This window comes from Sphaeramia orbicularis, chromosome 19 (assembly GCF_902148855.1).
Source record: "Sphaeramia orbicularis chromosome 19, fSphaOr1.1, whole genome shotgun sequence".
In the NCBI taxonomy this organism is placed as follows: Eukaryota; Metazoa; Chordata; class Actinopteri; order Kurtiformes; family Apogonidae; genus Sphaeramia; species Sphaeramia orbicularis.
In genome coordinates this window covers 1713461-1736079 of record NC_043975.1, presented here as the reverse complement: position 1 = coordinate 1736079, position 22619 = coordinate 1713461, and the positions used below count along the sequence as shown (strand labels likewise).

The window sequence follows — 22619 nt, the reverse complement described above, 5'->3', positions numbered from 1 at the left end:
AATGCCGCCTGCTAAATTGTGACAACCCATTTCTTCTTCTGAACTAAATCTGAAGGAAAACCATGAAGCCTTAAATACAGTTGTCTTAGTTTATTGGATGTCCACTGGAACACACAGCAGGGACACTTCCATGTGTCCTCTGTTGACAGTAAAGCAGAAGAACCAGAACACAGAGTCAGTCGTGTCAAACTGTTTTCAGGTCATGTGTGAAAAACCCCCTGATGTTTGTGTTCGATCTGATGGAGATGGAGTTTCTGTTCCATGAAGACGTAGTGATGTGTTTTTGTACAAACATGGACTGAATATTTATGGTGTTTTCTTCTGGCAGGTTCTGAATCAGCCTTAATGGGACATTTGGACCCGGTTCTGATCATCACACATTCACACCTGGTTCTCCTCAGATCATCATGAACTCCTCCAGTCTGTGTCCATCAGTCTGTGGACCTGTTGAATCCAGGTGTTTCTTTTCTAACAGGGGTCTGGGATCCAAAACAATGACTAATGTCAGAATATAGTTTTATATTATGGGATAGATATCATTAGTTTGGGTTCAATTATTCTCTTTGTTTCTATAATGACTCAGATGGTTTGGACTGAATTTATAAACACTGATTGTTTTTTTTTTTCTCCATGACTCTGATTTTAACTGTTCTTCCTCTAAATGTCTAATATTTTTCCTGCTCTGACTGTAAATAATAATTTTCTTCCTCATCCAACCATCTACTGTCATCACATCTGACTGAGGAAGAAAAATCTGCCATTAAACTACAGTGAAATATTGATGTTTATCAACTATTAGGACATAAATATGTGGACACATCATGTCTCCAGCTGTCAGATGTCCTGTTCATGAGGATCAGACAAAGAAACATCAATATTAATAATCAATAGGATATCTATCCCATAATATAAAACTCTATTCTGACAGTCATTGTTTTGGATCCCGGACCCCTGTTAGAAAAGAAACACCTGGATTCAGCGGGTCCACAGACTGTTGGACACAGACTGGAGGAGTTCATGGTGATCTGAGCAGAACCATATGAGTGTTGTGCATCCAGAACCATAAACACAGACCATGTTCTCAGTATTTAGAACCTGAGTCCTGAGTATGAGTCCATCTGTGCAGGTTTAGGTACATGATGCTGAAGATCCAAAGAACCTTCAAATATCACATTTAAGATGAAAAAGTTGATATATTTCTAAAAGTTTGTGTCATGTGAAGAGAACGTGTAAATGAGTCAGTGATGAGATGTTAACGATCAGTGGATGAATATGAACGGAAACAGGAGATGGAAACACAAACGGCCTCATTGACTCCTGTTACTGCAGCTGTGTGGAACTCCACTACCCATAATGCCCTACTGTCTGTAAACAGACTTTTTATGGAGTACACTATGGAACTGTTCACCATGAGAGAAGAGGTTCAGGTGAGTAAAGACTGAAGATGTGTGAGGTTTGACTGATCTGATGGAACAATATTGGTCCAATTAAACAGTTCTTTTAGAGACTTCAGGTTCATGTTTTCTATGAAATGATCATTTATACATGCAGACATTTGTGTAATTTTACTGGTTCTGATCCACTGCAGATCATTGGTCTGTTTGAACCTGAACTAAAGTTATTTTAAATCCTTAAATGTTCTCCAGTGGAGTTGGTGGATTTCTCAGGTTCATCCTTTGGGTTGGACTGGACCCTTTGACCTGGTTCATGTTTGACACCTGTGATGTAAGCCATGTCAGTGTTACTGTGTTCTAGACATGTCCTTCAGACCACTGGAGCTTTTCCCACTCTACAGAGGATAATCCACAGGAAGCTCCTCCTTCATCATCAAGGTTTGAACACCTCATTTTGTCCATTCTTCAGACCAGTTGAAACCGTCTGGTGTTACTGGTCTAAGATTTGAGACCCAGGTTTTATTGTCCAGCTCAGTTTTGGCCTTAAACCATATTTGGAGTCTGGAGAACTTGACTCAGACCAGTTCAACCAGGAACTTAGGTTCTTCAAAGACTTGGACTAGTTTCAGATTGTCCAAGTTGGTATTTTTCCCCACAGACCCACATGAATAGGAAGTAGTCATTTTCTTTGTGAATGACCTTCTACACAGTAAAGATGCTGAAGGTTTCAGGATAACACCCTTGAAGTTTTGAGTATAAAAACTTGTTCATTTAATGAATCAACACAGAAAAGTCTGTTCAAAATTTTTTTTTTTTTTTATTGTGTTCAAGCTTTAGGATTGAAGATCTAGATGATTTCCAAGGTTCTCCTGCAAGAGAAAAACCCACAATGTTAGTCACAAGAATCTGTCAGATATAAATGTAGATCAGGTTCATGTACCTCATTGGCCTTTTGCACCTTCATTGTGGACATAGACTGTTGAAGATTCAGGTGCTTGAACCCTGGTGTACACGACCTTAGGAGGATACCCTGGGTCGTACCTCATGTGGGAGTTGTGGTGTCTAAAGTTGGAATAGATGTTTCTGGACTGGGTGAAGTAGGTTGGAGGAAGGGCCACAACCTGGTCACCAGTAAACCCAGGAGAGATGCTAGGAACAGTATAATATGAACCTGGATTCAGAGCGTAGCCTACAGGAGTGGAGTCAGGACCAAAGCCAGGGAAGGAAGACCCAGGGTTGTAGCCTGGAACCACAAACCCACCCTGAGCCATAGTTTGGTGACAGTCCTACATTTGTAGACCCTAGACTGGGTGTAGATGCAGTCAAGCTTCCATCTGGGTTAGGTGTCAGCTGACCCAGACAAAACTAGGGGAGGAGCCTTGGTCAGGAAGTCTGGAAACCAATCCAGAACCTGGGGGAACCTGAGGTCCAGGGTCACCACCCAAGGGGAATCCAGAACCTGGGGGAACCTGAGGTCCAGGGCCAACAGGCAAGGGGAATCCAGAACCTGGGGGAACCTGAGGTCCAGGGCCACCACCAAGGGGAATCCAGAACCTGGGAGAACTGCAGGTCCAGGGCCACCACCCAAGGGGAATCCAGAACCTGGGAGAACTGCAGGTCCAGGGCCACCACCCAAGGGGAATCCAGAACCTGGGAGAACTGCAGGTCCAGGGCCACCACCCAAGGGGAATGCAGGTCCAGGGCCACCACCTGAGGGGAATGCAGAACCTGGGGGAACCTGAGAGCCAAGGCCAGCATCTGAGGACTGTCCATAGATGAATCCAGAACCTGGGACATTAGGTGTTAGTACCATTACTGATCTGAGTGAATGTGATTGAGCATGGTGGAACATCTCACACCTGATGAATAGACTGGTCCAGCAGCAGGAAGTCCAGGTCCACCACCCAGGGTAGAGGGCAGACTGTAAACCAGTCCAGAACCTGAGGAGACAGGAACCAGTATTAGCAATTGTCCAGAGCGTCCCACAGCTGAGACAGTCAAGTCTCAGATAATTTGTCAAGTGCTTTCAATCAAAGTGCTGTACAGATATAAAAATCAATCACAATAAAACATAAAAGCTAAAAACATTAACAGTAAAAGCACATCACGACTTATAACGCAGAGTGAACAAGTGGGTCTTGAGCTTTGCTTTAAAAACATCCACAGAGCATGCCTGCCTTATGTCCAGAGGAAGACTAGATAGACCCAGAGCATCAGGTAACTCTGGAAGAACCTGAACAGAGTCCCCTACCTGAGGGTGATGAAGGAGTGTCAATGTATTTGATGCCTGAGGAGAAAAATCAGAGTGTTTAAGGGTTTAAGGTCAAGTCTGAGACTAGAACACATTAGTCCTGAAGATGAACTGGTCCTGTACCGATTTGTCCAGAGGTCTGGGGGGCAGGGTCCAGCTTGATTGACACTGAAGGACCCGAGACAGTCTTCGAACCAGAACCAAGACCAGAGCCTGATGAGGGTGGAACAGACAGGGTTAGGGACAGGACCTGGACCCTTAGTCCAAGATCATAACTCTCCAGTGTTTGTAAGCCAAGTCACTGAAGGACTGAAGTCCAGTCATCATTTACTGAGTCATACCAGATGTTGACTGGGTTTGCCCAGGGGTTTTGGAATCCTGGTCTTGTTTGACAGAACCTAGGGACCCTTGGACCACCTTAACACCAGATCCAAGTCCACCAGCTGGGTTTGGAGACTGAGTGTAGATGTATTTCACATCTAGAACCAACAGAACACACATGTTAGTGAGTTCAACTGGAACATTAAAGGGTCCAGTTGATCTGCCGTGGTCCAGGTCTAGAACCATGGGTCCTGTACCTGGTCCAGACTGGGTCTGTTCAGCAGGGTTGAACAGGGACAAGCCAGGAACTTTAGAAACTATGGCTGACCCAGACCCAAATCCACTGGCCAAGGTGGAACCAGGACCTTGAGCAGATCCAGATCCACCACTGGTCGGGTCGTAGAAGTCATGACCTAGAAGAAGTCAGAAGGTTAGACCTGGACATGTCCAGGGAGTCTGGACCGCTTTGGAAACTGTCCAGACTTATGTCGACGTTATCCTGGACATGAGACCCAAAGGAACCAACTCTGGGTCTTGGACAGACCTGTAGTCCACCTTAGATTATGCTCTAAACATGTTTAGCACCAAAAACCTCCTTTCCCTGAAAGCTGCTTTAAAGGTGACATCAGCGCAGGTGTTCAAGTCAGTGTCTTCAGCCAATTGAAGAAGATCAGCTGTTCATCTGAAATATGATTTTCCCTCTTTTCTCTCCTCAAATTAAAGGTCATGTTTCATGACCTTTAACCTGAGTTTATAACAGCTTTAAACAGACATGTGGAGTCTATTAAACAGTCAAGTGTCCAATATTCTCCAGAACATGTCATCTGTTTAGTTTTAACTAAAGAGGATCCAAGTCATCTGTAGACCTGTTTATAGGAGGGTCAAAGGTCAGCTGAAGACAATAAAACTGCACTTTAATGTTAGTGTTGAAGTTCATGTGACAACTTAAGGTTTTAAAGGAACTATGAAAAGGTTGAATGTTTAAGGTTGTTGGAGTTTTAAAACTCAGTGACACATTTTGAGAAAGGAGTTTTACCTCCTTTAATTGGAGATGCAGATCCACCGCTGAACAGCAGCAAACACAGACAGACAGTCCTGCAAAACAAGACAAGACAGGTAGAGCCAGTTAAAGCAGCAAGGGGGGGGGGCACAGGCATTAACCTCCTATGACCCACTGTCCACATTTGTGGATAAGAGTTTCACAACTTTATACAAAAAAAAAAAAAAAAAAAAAAAAAAAAATTGTCCACCACTGAGGACATTCCATAAAAATTTTAAAAACTGCATCTGGAAACAAAAAAACAAACAAACAAACTGTAGCATCATGATGTTTCCAATATAGGCACTGATTTAATAAATAAAAACAGCTTGTATTTTGCCAACATGTCCTGGGTCTTAGGAGGTTAAAGCAGATAAAGGGGTGGGGGGCACATTAAAGCAGCACAGAGGGTGATGTTAAAGCCAAAGCTGTGGTACTGACCTTAAACCTAGTCCTCGTCCCAGGCCCATGTTGGATCCACCAGAGTCAGGATGAATGCGAAACCCTGTGCCTCTCTGTCCTTAAATACCTGCTGGAATCAGGGTCATTGAACACACCTGGAACCAGCTCCACCAGCTCCACCGGGTCCAACAGGTCCACCAGGTGGTCGTCATGAGTCTGATCACAGATAAAGACCAGATGATCCAGTCCAGCAGAGAACAAACAGACAGAGAATGTGAGTATGAACCCACAGGACCACTACTGACACTTAGTACTCTAATATATAGAATATACATAGAATATACAGAAGATGAACCCACAGGACACAGACCCACTACTGACACTTAGTAGTTTAATATAGAATATGTATAATATTTATAATCTATCTAATGTGGGTGAAACTGGGTTTATTTTAGTATCTGTCACTTCTCCATCTTTTTAGACCCAATAATCAAAAGTAAATGTAGACAGATTTCCCCAGGATGGACCTAATGATGACCTCGGACAAATGATCCATCCCATAATTAATGGATTTATAATCAAATATTGGGTCCAAAAATAGGACATAAATATGGACATTAAATCTCCCTAGATGTCAGTGCATTAGATGTGAAAACGTGTAAATTGACTAAATACAGACACTGTGTTCAGTGTGTGGATCCTAGTGCTTTTTCTAATCCACATGTGGGTTTTTCATCAGTCTCAGGCTCATTCCAGGTTTGGTGTGGAACCCATCGTGTCCACTGGGGTTACATGTACAGTGGCGTACCCCCTGAAATAGACTTTTTACAGTGGACTACCCCCTGAAATAGACTTTTTACAGCGGAGTACCCCCTGAAATAGACTCTTTTATCCAAGTACCTCCAACTCTCACTTCAGCCAAATGTGTTCCTGTGCCAAAAGTGTCTGTTTATATTAGCAAAATTGCATAAACAAACATATATTTAACAGTAACATATTAAAAAAACACATGTTTTAAAGTAAATTTTGTGCAAAATATAAACTGAAAAGTGTCTTCTGTCATTGATAAGAAAAATAAATATATTGGTCATTATTTAATAAATGAACCTTTCATCAACATAAAATAATTCCTTATTTACTCAAATAAACTCATTTTGAATCATATAAAATATAAATGTTCTTCAAATGTTACCAAAGCTTCAACAAGATGATTGACAATAGAACTATTACATGAATGTATTTATTGTGTTTTATAGTTCAGCATTAATTCTCATATTTTATGTTGTATTCAGTACATGATGACTTATTTAATGTCCAGTACCCCCTGGGCTTTCTCCAAGTACCCCTGGAGGGACACGTACCCACTGTGGGAACCCCTGGGGTAGAAGATAGGGAAGGTGTCCTGACCCACAGTCCAGTCCAGAAGGTGGCGGTGATGAGACCCAGAACCAGAGCCAGGACCCAGCAGAAGATCTGTGTTGACAGTGTAGACCTGCTGTATGTGGACCCATGTGGACTGGGTTCTTCTGGACCTGAACGTGGACCTTCAGCTGTTGATGAGGTGAGAACTTTGAATCTGAAGGACTTGACGTGTTCTTCAAACAGAACCGGAACACACACAAAGAACTGTAGTGACTGAAGATGAGTGGAAATGTCCAACATACAGCCCACGGGCGGAACCGCCCCCCAAAGGGTCCAGTCCATTCCACAGGATGAATATGTGAATTACAGGTGTGGTCCAGGTTCCACATCTAGACCAGTATGAACTGAAGTGGGTCAGAACCATAAATAACGACGTGTTTTAGTATAAAAAAGTCAAACGACATGAAACTGTTTCTGTGTTAAAACTGTCCTTTAACAGAAACATGTGACCAACCTGCGCAGTGTGAACAGAAGCAGGTCCATGTGGTCCAGTCCTCAGTCTGGTATGAACTGTGTTTGTGTTGGACCCACTGGATCAGAACCATATAATGAACATGTAGAACTGATCAGCTGAATGTGGGTCCAGTTCCACTGACTCTTAGACCCAGAACCGTCCGCTGTTCCATTGTGTCATCACTCACTTTGTTCAGTATTTCATTACAGTTTTGTTCCGTTCAATTCTTTTTTTTTATTTTGCAAAATTTTGTTAGTTTCTTTCATAATTTTATTCATTTTTTATTGAGTTTTGTTAATTTCTTCATTATTTGACTGAATATTTGTTTTGTTTTGCTGAGTTTAGTCAGAGTCTTGGATATAAACACTCACGACTCTTCCATAGACTCCTGTTGTAAAAAATGTCAGACCAAATATGGACCTCCTTCCTGGTTCTGGAGGTGGAGCCAATAGTTCCTACGTTCAGTGTAACGCTGTCTGAACACATTCATTTGTATTTGTACTGATCTACCAACTCCAGCTCTAAGCTGATGAGATATTTTCATCATTCCACTGATCCAGTCTATTTCCTGTATTCGTGACATTTCTGTTGTAAATTCTGTTTTCTTTGGTCTGTGTTAGTGTTTGGATCCATTTCTATCTGATCCAAATGTTCTGTTGGATTTTCAGCTGTAGTCCTATAGTTCCAGAGTTGGACTGGTCCAGCTGGTCACATGGAACCACTAGAACTGCAATGATGGAGGTTCTAAGGGAAGGTACTGTTAGTCCAAATGTGGTTCTGTGGAGTTGTTCTGTTGAACCTGCTGGTGTTGGCTTCAGTTTGTCAGCTGAGGTCATGTGATCATTAGGACAGCTGCTGTAGAGCTGAGCTCTGATCAATAAAGTTCATTCCAGTTATTATTCATAAGTTAAAGGAGGACAAACTTCTGTCACTGCGTTTGGAAGATCCGACTCATCCTAGAAGAATTCTGTTGAGTTTGATAATGTTGAGTTTTTACTGAGTTTATGGTCTGTGCTAATGCTAACAAGCTAAGTTAGCCTCTCTGCTATCCTGTGGTTAATGCCTTATTGTGTATGCGCTAATGCTAACATGCTAAGTTAGCCTCTCTGCTATCCTGTGGTTAATGCCTTATTGTGTATGCGCTAATGCTAACATGCTAAGTTAGCCTGTCTGCTATCCTGTGGTTAATGCCTTATTGTGTGTGTTCTCAGAGCAGAGCTTGGCAGCCATACAGTGTTCATAGATAAACACTGTTTTCTGATTGGACCACAGTCCTCCAGTAGGAAAACTCAAATGGTCCATTGTCTGTCTCTGTACCAGTCCAGTCCAATTACAGAATGAATGAACTGGTAAAGTTAGCACCACTCATGGAAGTAGCCTATCCAAGCTAACACCAACCTTTAGCCCTAAATGTCAGTTTTCACAATAATAAAGTCCGTCCTTTCAGTGACCACGCCCACTACTCAGAAGTAGAACACACACAACAGTACACACAGTAGAACACACACAACAGTACACACAGTAGAACACACACAACAGTACACACAGTAGAACACACACAACAGTACACACAGTAGTGACACAAGGGGTGTGTGGGGCTTATTTTAGATTTACCTGCTGTCTGTCCCACAGAAGAACATGACAGTGCTGGGTTTGTTTGGAACTATTCAGACTGACAGGAACCATGTGACCACCGGAGCGGCCTCATCAGAGTGTGTCGTAACTCTCTGTGCTTGCACTAGGAAAATGAAAGATCCAGCCACTGTGGCTACATTCGTAGAAATGAGTGTAGCCACAAAAAGCCACAGCCAGTCTGGGTCCAGTCTGGGTCCAGTCTGGGTCCCTGCGTGGACCGTGGCGACGAGCATAGCTCCCCCAGGAAATTTGGGGGAAAATGAAGTCTTTTTCCTGCATTCTGGTGCATTTTGAACTTAAAAATATGTTCAATCTGGCTTCAGTTTCATACAAAAAAAATCATAAAAAATTAAGTTAAGTCAACATTTTCATCTAAACTATTTTTATTTCTAATCTAATGTAAAACAAAACAATAAATGATAGACTTATAAACACAATTATTCCGACCACTGATGTTCATGAGATTCAATATGATTCAATATAAAATAAATTTACCAGTCAGACACCTCTGAGTATGATACCATACATAAGGGATGCACCGATACCACTTTTTTCCAGACCAAGTACGAGTACTTACTTTTGAGTACTTGTCGATACTGAGTACCGATACTAGTACTTAATAATCCCATTCCAGTTGTTAGTTCCTTTTGTAAATGTGCTTTATTGTCGTTGTCATTAGTCTGACTGGAACAAAGTGCTGCTACTGACATTTAATGTGTTGGAATGAGCGTTTGTCAGTTAATCCACCAGGGGGCGCTGCTCTGAATTAACCATACTGGACAAATACCACGAAGACGAGGAAAGTTTAATGAGAAGAAGAAAGTCAGTAATAAACATGTAGACGACAGAGGAAACACTACTGTGATACTAATGTTCCAGTGTTTTCTCTGGTAAGATTTAAAAGTTTAGCTTCAGCAGGAAGAGAAAAGAGAAATGAGACACAAGTTTAGATTTCACTTCCACTGGTGGTGGTCTGTACCCCTCTGTGTGAATTCGTAAAAATCGGAAGCGTTCGGGTGAGTTTGATCGCTGTCGGCAGCGCTCTTCAGTAGTGGAGACCACATTTGTTATTCTCCTTGGTTATCGCTCGGACATTTTCAATCACAGATGTAAGTTGGTTGATTTTACTGAAAAATACCTTGGCCGCTGTGGCTACACGGGTTGAAAACAACTTCGCCAACCAGGAAGATGCATCACCTGTGGCGATGTGGCGATAGGCTAGCACAAGCCTAGACTGTGTATATGACCCTGGGTCTGCTGACGTAGAATCCAACTTCCTGTTCCTGTCGTCTCCGTTCTTCTGTTCTCTGTCGTTTACTGGTTTTTCCACATGTTCAGATGGAACTGAACTGAACCAATCAGCACCTGTTTACATGAACACATGAAGGACTGGGACTGACCCAGGCGGGAATGTAATCAGATTACTCCTGTTATCTGATCTAACACATCAGATTAGACTGTTTACATCATCAATTACTAGGTTTGAGAATATAGAATAGAATAGAATAGAATAGAATAGAATAGAATAGAATAGTCTGTATGTCATGACTGAGGTTGTGCAGGTGTTTTGTACCAGCAACCGTGAACTACTGTATACGACTATAAGAAAATAAAACACAGACGTATATTAATAGAACACACACACACACACACACACACACACATATATATATATATATATATATATATATATATATATATATATATATATATATATATATATATATCACAGTCGAGATTGAAATCCAGTAGGATTCATAATCCTACTAGGACAGATTGAAATTTTAGTTTGTCCTAGGACAAACTGAAATCCCATCTGTCCTAGGGTTAGGGTTAGGGGGGTTAGGGGGGTTGGGGGGGGGGTAGGGGGTTAGGGTTAGGGTTAATCTTCAGATCCTAATTTCTTGTAGGATTTCAGTTTGTCCTAGGACAAACTAAAATTCCTATCTGTCCTAGTAGGATTACGAATCCTACTGGATTTCAATCTCTACTGTGACATATATATATATAAAATGTTTAAGTAGATGTGGAACAGGTCTGTGTGTAAATGAGCCGGTCCATGTCTGAGTGTCTGTGATCCACATCCCACTAATGGACTCTTCAACACAAGTGTCACATCAGGACCACTCTCCAGTCAGATCAGCTCTGAGGACGTCCAGCACGTTCCCATGGCAACCACATCCAAGCATCCAGCTCCACGGTGACAGGAGTGGAGGGTTCACAGCAGAACTGATGGAGGAACCCGGGTCCTCCAGGTTCCAGGAGGTCTAAGGTACACATCACCAAACAGGTTCCAGGAGGTCTAAGGTACCCAAACAAAAGCACTGGTCAAAGGTCATTCAAGTCACAAACAGGACTCAGATGTTCAGAATCAAAGGAGCCTTCATCTGTCCAACAGCTGATCCATCAGGTTCTAACAGGACCCTGTCACCACAGGACCCAAGTGGACCCAAAGGTTCATTTAACACTTGAAAAACAGAAGCAAAAACCCGACCATGAGTAGAAAAAAAACATTAACCTGAAGACACAAACCCCCAACCCGGATCTGATGAAGATGAAACTTCAATCCATCAGTTCCGGAACTAACCCGGGTCAACCTGGTTCATGATCTAGGACCCGGAGGCCAGATGATGATCCGTTACAGATCCTGGACCTGACCCGGGATCCCGTCACAGTCCGCGGGTTCGGACGAGTTGAAGGGCATCATGTCCAGGGAGATCTCCGCCTCGCGCTCGTTACCGCAGGATGACCGGAAAGTAGCAGGTTCCTCTGGGTTCTGGACTCGTCTGAGATCACCGACACCTGGTCGAAGTTCTGCTGCAGGTCCGGTCCGGTGAGCGGGGGGAGGCCGGCGGTCAGTCTCTGCGGGCCGCCGGTCCCGGGTCCGGCCTCCCTCTGCTGGGTGGTGTCGTGGTGGTAGGAGGCCAGCTCGTTGCTGAAGTCCACCGCCTCCACCGCCGAAGAGCCGCAGGACTTCCCGCAGCCCAGGATGGTGGAGAAGGCCTTCCGGAAGTCCGCGTTGAAGGCGTAGATGACCGGGTTCAGGGACGAGTTGGCCCAGCCGAACCACACGAAGATGCTGAAGGTGGTGTCGCTGACGCACGGTGGCGCGTGCGCCTGGTCCGGGTCACAGAACGGAACCACGCAGTTGAGGACGAAGAACGGGAGCCAACAGAACACGAAGACCCCCATGATGATGGACAGGGTCTTCAGAACCTTGGTCTCCCTCTTGAAGGACGTCTTCAGGGCGCTCTCGTCGTGCGTCGACGCGCGGTGCCGGAGGTTTTGCGCACGGGTTCCCGCCGCTCTCTCCAAAGACGAAATGCGTCGAATTTGGGTTTGAGCGATGCGGAAGATGCGCGTGTACGTCCCGACCATGATGAGCACCGGGATGTAGAAGCTGATGAGGGACGAGGAGATGGCGTAGGTCCGGTTCAGGCTGGCGTTGCAGTCGTCCGGGTTGTGGGCGCTGGAGTTGCGCGCGCGGTGCCAGTTGAGCTGCACGGGGATGAAGGAGATGAGGATGGACAGGGTCCACGCGACACCGATCATCAGGAAGGCGAACCGGCGCGTCATCCTGCGCTCGTACCTGAAGGGGCTGGAGATGGCCCAGTACCGGTCCATGCTGATGATGCACAGGTTCAGGATGGACGCCGTGGAACACATGATGTCGAAGGCCACCCACGTGTCGCAGAAGCGGCCGAAGAGCCAGATTCCCGCCACTTCGGACACGGCTCTCCACGGCATCACGAGCACGGCCACGAACAGGTCCGACACCGCCAGGGAGATGACGAACGAGTTGGTGACTTTGGAGCGCAGGTGGCGGAACTTGATGACCGCGGCGCACACCAGCGTGTTCCCGAGGAGCGTGGACACGATCAGGACGCACAGGACGCAGCCGGTGAGCGCGCGCAGGCTGAGCCCCCCTGCCGGCCCGGGGGGGTCCGACCCCGCCGTCACCACCCGGGTCCTCTGGCTCTCATCCATGGGCCATCCGGACTCGCTCCATCTGCGTCACCTGGACCGACCCGGAACGGTCCGCCTCAGCCTCCGGTGGACAGACCGAAGGGAAACCGGCTCCGAGCGGGACTGAGCCGGGGAGGCGGACTGAGCCGGTCCGGTGCGTCAGACGGAGGAGGAGACGGTCTGTGCGTAAAGAGGATGAGGTGAGCCTGTCACAGGTCCAGACCCGGACACAGGACCCCCATGAAGACCAGAACCAGGTCCAGAACTAGGTCTAGAACCAGAACCAGGTCCACAACAAGAACCGGGTCCACCAGACGGAAAACCTGACACAGAATCCATAAAAGACGCTCTTTTCTGGTGAATGCGTCTGTTTGATCCAGTTTGACTGGAGTCAGAATAATGACTGACTCTAAAGGAACACGTGACCTGAACAGCTGTGATGTTTGTTTATTGACATGATTTAAATATTTATTCACGTGATTAAAAATCTGACTTTGAATGACATTATTGAACCACAGAAGTGAAGACTAAAAGAACAAATGTGAAAACTCCAAAGGCATCCTCTGCCCTCTAGTGTCCAAAGACTGACACTGACACTAACACTGACATTAACACTGACAATGACACTAACACTCACACTGACAATGACACTGACATTAACACTGACACTAACACTGACATTAACACTGACAATGACACTAACACTGACACTAACACTGACACTAACACTGACATTAACACTGACACTAACACTGACAATGACACTAACACTGACAATGACACTGACAATGACACTAACACTGACATTAACACTGACATTAACACTGACACTAACACTGACAATGACACTAACACTGACACTCACACTGACACTCACACTGACAATGACACTAACACTGACACTCACACTGACAATGACACTGACATTAACACTGACACTAACACTGACAATGACACTAACACTGACAATGACACTGACATTAACACTGACACTAACACTGACAATGACACTAACACTGACAATGACACTGACAATGACATTAACACTGACACTGACATTAACACTGACAATGACACTAACACTGACAATGACACTGACACTAACACTGACAATGACACTAACACTGACACTCACACTGACAATGACACTGACATTAACACTGACACTAACACTGACAATGACACTAACACTGACAATGACACTGACAATGACACTGACATTGACACTGACATTAACACTGACACTGACAATGACACTAACACTGACAATGACACTGACATTAACACTGACACTAACACTGACAATGACACTAACACTGACAATGACACTGACATTAACACTGACAATGACACTAACACTGACAATGACACTGACACTAACACTGACAATGACACTAACACTGACAATGACACTGACACTAACACTGACAATGACACTAACACTGACAATGACACTAACACTGACACTAACAATGACACTGACACTAACACTGACACTCACACTGACAATGACTCTAACACTTGACACTAACACTGACACTAACACTTGACATTAACACTGACACTAACACTGACAATGACACTAACACTGACACTAAAACTAACAATGACACTAACACTGACACCAACACTATCACTGACACTGACACCAACACTGCAACAACATCTGCTGGAAAATGTAAAAGACACAACAGGGTACTTTTATTACTAGGCTATGACTAATAGTACTACTACTACTAATAGTACTACTAGTACTACTACTACTATTACAAGTTCTGCTGGATCCATGCCAAAATTAGATACAATACAGGGCGGAGTTTGTTGTTTTTGGAACCACTTGTTTTAATATATTTCACATCCTACATCCTTCAGTTTCCTCTAGCGTCATGTCCTGATGAAGCCTTAATAATAACACTGGGTTACAAAAAAACGTTCTTGCAAGTTGTCTAGGTTTTTTCAACTGAATTAGGACCATTTTGCACCGCTAAATCCAAAAATGACATCTGTTTTTCTCAATCAGGTCAGGTTTTTTTGCTAATTTGATTTTGAAAAATTTGATCTTCTCATAAAATTGATTACATTTTTGTGACTTTATCAGTTGATTTTTTTTATATAGTTCTCACCCAAAATAGGTTTTAAGAGGAAAAAAAATCATTTTCTAACAGGATTCCTGTTAGGTACAATGGTGTATTCACCGCAGATGTAGCAGAATACGTCAGGCTTATTTTTGCAAGATCTTCTAGTCGAAGCCATTTCATTCACCTGTAATATTAAAAAAGCAATCATAAATTGGCAAAAGTAAAATCTTCAGAACTCGTTTATTGCAAGAAATATGAAAGAATTTTGTATCATATGATGTGAAAATGCCCATAAATGTAAGCAGAAATGTTCAAAAGCCAATATGTAGCATAGTTCAGAAAGTTGACCTGATTGAGCAAAATTAATGTGATTTTTGGATTCAGCACCAAAATTATCCTAAATCAGCTCAAAAAACTTAAACAATAAATTTGTTGTTGACCAGTGTAGTAGTAGTAGTAATAATAATAATAATAATGATAATAATAATAATAGATTCTTCATATCCATATACATTCAGGTTCAACTGTAATAAAACTATTTTCATGGGTTTATTCCAATAAACTGTTTCCCACATGTGTAGAATTCACCACATGTGTAAATGATCATGTATGAGGTTTAGATGGAAACCAGTGGATTCAACACCAGAACCAACTAGAGGGAAACAGTGGAAGGGACTGAACAGAATATGCCCTGTTTACTTCTATTTATACAGGACACAGTTTAGACAGTTATTTAAAACTATGTTCAAGTAGTTTGTTCAGTTTTACATCAGACAAAGTTAATGTCTTCACAAACAAAAGAATTAACGAAGAATTAAAAAACATTAAATAAAAAACATTTAACAAAAACTCAACATAGAAATAAAATCAGATCAGATAAAGGTCCGGGTCTAGTCCTGGTGCTGGTTTAGATCTGATCCGGGTCTAGACCTGGTCCTGGTTTAGATCTGGTCCAGGTCTACTCATGGTCCTGGTTTAGATCTGGTTCAGGTCTAGTACTGGTTGAGTCCTTGTCCTGGTCCTGATCCGGGTCTAGTCCTTGTCCCGGTCCTGGTCCTGGTCCGGGTCTAGTCCTGGACCAGCCTGTCATTTCCCACCGGACGTGAAGGGGTTATGTTTACAGCGGTCTGTGACGTCAGTGTCAGCTGCTGAAGTGCGCGTGCCCGGAGCGCGTGCCGGATGATTCAGCAGGTCGCGCGGTAGTCTGTCCGTCCACAGCCGCGGCTCGCGCTCCGAATCCACACGTGAACCGGAACCGGACTAAGACCCAGGACAGGCTCGAACCGGCCCCGGACACAGACCCGGACTCAGTCCCGGACCCTGCAGGTGTTCGGGATCCGCGGAGACCCCTTAGCGGCCGAGGACCAGGGTCTGGACTACAGGCCTCCGTGTGCCGGTCCGGTCCTCCGAGTCCGGTCCCAGTGGATTAGTGGAGGTCCGTGTGGATACGCATCGACCCGGGTCCCGGTCTGGACTAAACCTGAGGCTCTGGGGGGAAACAGCTGGTCCGCGGATCCGCCTCCGGTCCCGCATTTCCGCATTCGGAGCCTGATGCTCCGGGACAGGTGAGTCCAGCAGTCCGGAACCCGGTCCACAGCCGGACCCGGACCACATACCCGCACGGACCGGACCTGCAGGTCCACTAGAGTCCGTCAGAGTCCACCAGGGTCTGTGTTAGTCCACTAGAGTCCACCAGGGTCTGTCCTAGTCCACTAGAGTCCACCAGGGTCTGTTTTAGTCCACTAGAGTTCACTAGGGTCTGTGTTAGTCCACTAGAATCCACCAGGGTCTGTTTTAGTCCACTAGAGTTCACCAGGGTCTGTCCTAGTCCACTAGAGTCCACTAGGGTCTGTGTTAGTCCACTAGAGTCCACCAGGGTCTGTTTTAGTCCACTAGAGTCCACCAGGGTCTGTGTTAGTCCACTAGAGTCCACCAGAGTCTGTGTTAGTCCACTAGAGTCCACTAGGGTCTGTGTTAGTCCACTAGAGTCTACCTGGGTCCTTGAGGACCCCATGTGGACTCTGTCTGTTCCAGACTGGGTTTAGGTCTAAACTATCAGAAAACCAACGGTTTGAACGGAGTTAAAGGAATAAAATAAACAGACTTTTAATGAATCAGAGAAAGAACGAAACATAGAAACAGGTTCAAACCATGAAAAGATGAGAAAGAACAGAAATGTAGATGACATGAGACAAAAAAGACAGAAGCAGCAGAAGAAAAGAGACAAAAGTGACTCAATGATAAAACTGAAGACAAAACCACTTAGAAAAAGCGTTAAAATGATTAAAAAAAAAAAAAAAGACTGAGAAAGGAAAAAAAAAAGACACAAAAGATGAAAATGATGGACAAGACAAAAAAGGTCAAAGTTGAAATTAGATGAATGTAAATAAAAATGACACAAAAGGAAAAGACAAAAAAAAATGATGAGAATGATGTAGCAGTTAAAAGGACCAAATGGGGGTTCCACAGGGAACCGTTCACAGTCCTCATGTCTTTGACCTTTGACCTGTTCTGGGTGGGCTCTGGTGTCTGGATGCCAAATTCTGCAGGTTCTGCAGGTTCAGTCCTGGAGTCCAGTGGCTGAAGGAACATCCATGTGTTCTGTCTGAAAAGGTCCGATTCACCAAAGGTTCTGCAGGTTTTGGTCTGGTTTACAGACCAACAGAACCACACATGGTCCACAGAGTCCAGTCCATGGTCCACAGAATCCAGTCCATGTTCTGTTTGGTTTCCAGTGTTTTTTCTGTGTTTGTTGAAGGTTTCAGGTCCTGGTTCTGAGTCTGGAGGTTGATTGGTTTTAGACCCAAACCTCATATTTAACATGTTGTCCTCATAGCGGTTCCTGGTCGGGTCCATGTTCTGTCAGTAGTTCTGCAGGTTCTAGGCTGCTTTAGGGTTTGGAGTCCAAGTTCACCTTCCAGTGTCCGAGTGAGCAGAGTATGTACACGAAGAACTGCAGGTTCAAGAACTCAGATTAGTACTAGTACCAGTATTAGTACTAGTATTTTTATTAGCATTAGTATCAGTATTAGTATTATTAGTATTATTAGTATTATGTTTTATTATAGAAGGGAAGTGGACTGTGTGTGTGTGTGTGTGTGTGTGTGTGTGTGTGTCTGTACAGAGCTAACTGCTACAGTTTGTCTTCTGTATTTTTGCTCTTTGAACAGAGGTTAATGGGACCAGTATTTTGGCAGAGATTACTCATTGTGAATACATATGTATATTTTGAATATATAGATAAATATTGAATGCGCATACATATTTATTTTGAACCTTCCAATCCCGTTGCTTTGGCCAGAATCATGTGACCACTTTGGCGGTGACTGCTGGACTAATGTGATACAACATGCATGAATAGACAACACATGGGGGTCTGGGATGTTGCCCCTCAGGGTCAGGTTGTGGATTAAACCCCCCCCCCCCCCTTTCACATCCACCCTCAGTACTGACCATGAAGAGGTCCAGGATCTAGAACCTGTGGTTCCCCATGGGTCAACGCACTACTGATCCCCCCCCCGGTTCAGTTGGTTTGTTGTGTGTTTGTTTGTTTACACTGTAGCAGTAACACTATTGGTTGAATTCAGACCTAACTGTGTTTATAGATTACCACTGACCCAGAATAGATGAGAGGAGTTTTTGTAGATGCAGTGCTGACATCTTTGTCCTCCTTCAGTTTCTGTGCCCTTGTATCCTAGTATCCTTGTGTCCTAGTATCCTTGTGTCCTAGTATCCTTGAGTCCTAGTATCCTTGTGTCCTAATATCCTAGTATCTTTGTGTCCTAGTATCCTTGTGTCCTAGTATCCTTGTATCCTAGTATCCTTGTGTCCTTCCTTGTGCTCTTCCTATCCTTCCTGCTTGTGTTGTGTCCTTTCTTCTTCTTCTCCTTCGTCTCCTTCTTCTTCAGTGTCTTTTGTGTCGGTGGCTGAATGTGACACTGCTGACTCTGTGACCTCTGCAGGGTTCATTACACTCTGGCCTGCTTCCATCTGTCTGCTCTTTCTACTCCACTGCCCTTTACTTCATTCTTTACTTCATTTTCTGGCTGATTCGCCCTCCGGCTGTTCGACCCCCACTGAGCTGAAAATCTGTTTTCACACTGAAAACCCTCTGCTCATATCAGGTTATTTTCCACCAGTGTCTTCCGTAGACAGACCCCCCCTTGGTGCAGTAGATAGTCAGCTCCGTGCTCCCATCGGGCCTTTAGTGTCCAGTAAATAGACTGAACCACCCCCAGTAGATAGTCAGCTATGTGCTCCCATTGGGCCTTTAGTGTCCAGTAAATAGACTGCACCGAACTCCAAGGCAGACGTCACCTTCTGGAAACAGTGACGAGAGGAAGCAGAGTCCAAGTATTCAGGTCCCTGATAAAACATTAATGTCTGCAGTCTGTTATCAAAGAACAAAAACAGCCCGTTTGGTGAATAATTAATGCAGCCTCCGAACAGATTTGATGTTCAGTTTTTACCAAATCCCACACTTCCTCAGGCTTGTGTTTCCTTCTCCTCCCATAGTTGGTCCCAAAGACCCAGAACTTTTCCACATATAAAACTGTGTCTTTATGCTTTAAACATTCACATACATGCACATTTCATTCAGTTTTTTCTAGTCATCATCCATTTTTGTAGAAAGTGTATCAGAATCATAATGCTGTTGTGTTACAGTTTTAAGTCTAAGAAAACTATAATAAGATTATAATAAAAGGATAAAAAAAAAAAAAAATAGTGTGAAAAAAACATATAATAAAGTATAATAAAAAGCAGCAGGATTAAAAATTGTCAATATTACAAAAATAAATAAATAAATAAATAAATAAATAAATAAATAAATAATATATATATATATATATATATGTGTATATATATATATATATGTATATATATATGTATATATATAAAGACTCTCTTTGACACAATTAGAGCTGCAGTTTGTCCAATTATGTACTGGACAAACATCAGTATTACAAGTGAAACATGTATAAATAAGTGCATAAATGGAAACTCAACTCCTCCATAATCCTGTCCAGTTAAACTGAACTGGACAAACAGAAGGAAAAGCCAGCTGGAAACTGACGGTTCAGACAGGTGGAAGTGAGCAGGAAAAGCCCATTTGTGTTTGGGCATCATTTAGTCTGTTATTCCAGTGGTTGTCCACAGGTTTGAACGGTGGGGGTGGGGGGGTATGTGGCAAAAGTATCATATCACAAGTTTGAAAAAATAAAATCACAATCTCGATTTTATCACGCTCCTTTACGTTCATCTAATTTTCCCGTTTCTGAACCAGACAGTTTCCCTCTAAAGGCCTAAAAGAAAAACTGAAACAGACAGTTTAGCCCAAAGAACTGTCCAGAGCAGTTTGAATTTAAATAGTTTAGGCAATTTTACCAACATGTGCCAAGAACATGTAAACATACTAACATGTAAACAACAACATGTAAACCTACTAACATGTAAACAACATGTAAACATGCTAACATATAAACAGGAACATGTAAACATACTAACATGTAAACAGCAACATGTAAACATACTAACATGTAGACAACATGTAAACCTACTAACATGTAAACAATATGTATACATACTAACATGTAAACAGCAACATGTAAACATACTAACATGTAAACAACATGTAAACAGCAACATGTAAACAACATCGTGTAAACATACTAACATGTAAACAACATCGTGTAAACATATTAACATGTAAACAACATCATGTAAACATACTAACATATAAACATACTAACATGTAAACAACAACCAGTGACGTGCAGTCAGAGGAGGCAGGGGAGGCAGAGCCTCCCTTGTCAATCTTGGAAAGAAAAAAAACTTGACTATAAAATATAATAAATGTTGATAGTTGTCACCTGGTATGTCCTATAAACTCATTTTCCGTTCGAATCCAATATTGTTATTATTATTATTATTTTTTTGTCAATTAGAATAGCAGAATTTCCGCATGCTCCGTTCAAATACAGGGAGGAGATGCGTTGCGAGGCAGTGCTGTGCTGTGCCTCCAGCAGAACTGTCTCCTCCCCTCATGAACTCTGCTGGTACCCGATGAAAACATTGTGTCGCTGTCCCTCTGTATATCGCAGTTCAAATGCTTTCAAACACTCTGATTCTATGCTCTATCCTTCCATAGTCTGCATAACGTATGGAATGTATTTCTGTAATGTGTTTAGGCTCGCAGATTAATCATAAAACCGCAGTGAAACAGTCACTAGGGGAGGCACACAGTACCCCTGCCTCATGATAGATGGCGCCTGTGAGTCCACAGAGTCATGCGCTTATAATCTTCTTCGTTCTTTTTTATACACTTTAATTCACCAGGATTGGCGCATGGATTTCATGTACAAATAAAGGTAAGACCATAAACTTTTTTATTTTTAGTTTAAAATGGCTCTTTTTGAAGGTTTCCTGTTGAGTTCCTGCCAGTCTACCTATGCTGACTTGATGCACAGCCCATATACCCAGGCCGTTCCTGTTGCTCACTCTCTCTGTTCCAGTTTCTCAGGCCACCATATATTTGTAGATCTGGCTCTGAGTCAGTGCCTCCCCAGACATGAACCCCACTGCACGTCACTGACAACAACATGTAAACATACTAACATGTAAACAGCAGCAGTCTGATTAAGTCACTGTTGAACATAAAAACTAAACTGTATGAACATGAAAAGTAAAAAAAAACAAACCAGACCAAATATCAGTGAATAAATGTCTGTTTCCAGTTCCATACAATGGAAGTGCAGTTGTTTTTAGGAAGGACCTGCTCCGTTTGTCTGTCAACCAGGACTCCACTACAGAATGTTTGTCAAATCCATGTGACGTGGACGTGAACCGTCTGTGATGCGTCTCATAAAACTCCACCCACATCTGAACATCCTTCTTATGTAGTTGGAGTTCAGGATGGAAACTGTAGCAGAGAATGAAGACCCACGTTGGGACTGTCCCATCGGACCACCTGTGTCCAGTTACTATGGAAACGCCTCCTGTCATTCTCCTGACCCACCTCAGACATCAACCAATGAAAGCACAGATTCTGAGGGCGTGTTTTGTGTCAGGTCACAGCTGATTGGTCTGAAATAATGACATGGAACTGGAGGTCATTCCATCATTGGTTCATGTGGAGCCTTCACAGGAGATCATTAACAGTCATTATGTGGTTGTTTTTCTGCTGTTGTGGATTCGTTCATGTTGTACCACATTTGTCCACCAGTCACCGCCAAAGTGTTCTGGACATAGAAACAGGATTAGAAGGATATTGGATTAAAAATGACCAATATCTGATCAAATATTGGTCTGATCAACTGTTACTGTTTACACTAGTCTGTACAGTGAGTAACAATACAGAAGGATGACAAACTGTACGGACACACACACACACACACACACACATACATACACACACACACACCCTCACACACAGACACACACACACACACACACATGCATACACACCCACAGACACACACACACACCTCCACACACACACACACACACACACACACACACACACAGACACAGACACACACACACAGACACACACACAGACACACACACACAGACACACCCTCACACACAGACACACACACACACACACATGCATACACACCCACAGACACACACACACACACACACACCTCCACACACA

General features: G+C 43.4%; 2 protein-coding genes across 4 annotated transcripts in view; one reads left to right on the top strand and one right to left on the bottom strand.

Moving 5' to 3' along the window:
* Positions 1–11508: 11508 nt before the first annotated feature.
* Positions 11509–12905, bottom strand: LOC115410315 (D(5)-like dopamine receptor). The gene is given in 2 exon segments (XM_030121919.1): positions 11509–11667; positions 11670–12905. Coding segments are annotated over 2 exon segments (1347 nt in total). The 3' UTR covers positions 11509–11556.
* Positions 12906–16135: 3230 nt separating this feature from the next.
* Positions 16136–22619, top strand: part of LOC115410836 (serine-rich coiled-coil domain-containing protein 2-like) — a 38251-nt gene continuing 31767 nt past the window's right edge. For all 3 annotated transcript variants that reach the window (XM_030122680.1, XM_030122681.1, XM_030122682.1), the window contains exon 1: positions 16136–16527. The gene's annotated coding sequence lies outside the window, so the exon portion shown is untranslated. The remainder of the gene's footprint in view (positions 16528–22619) is intronic.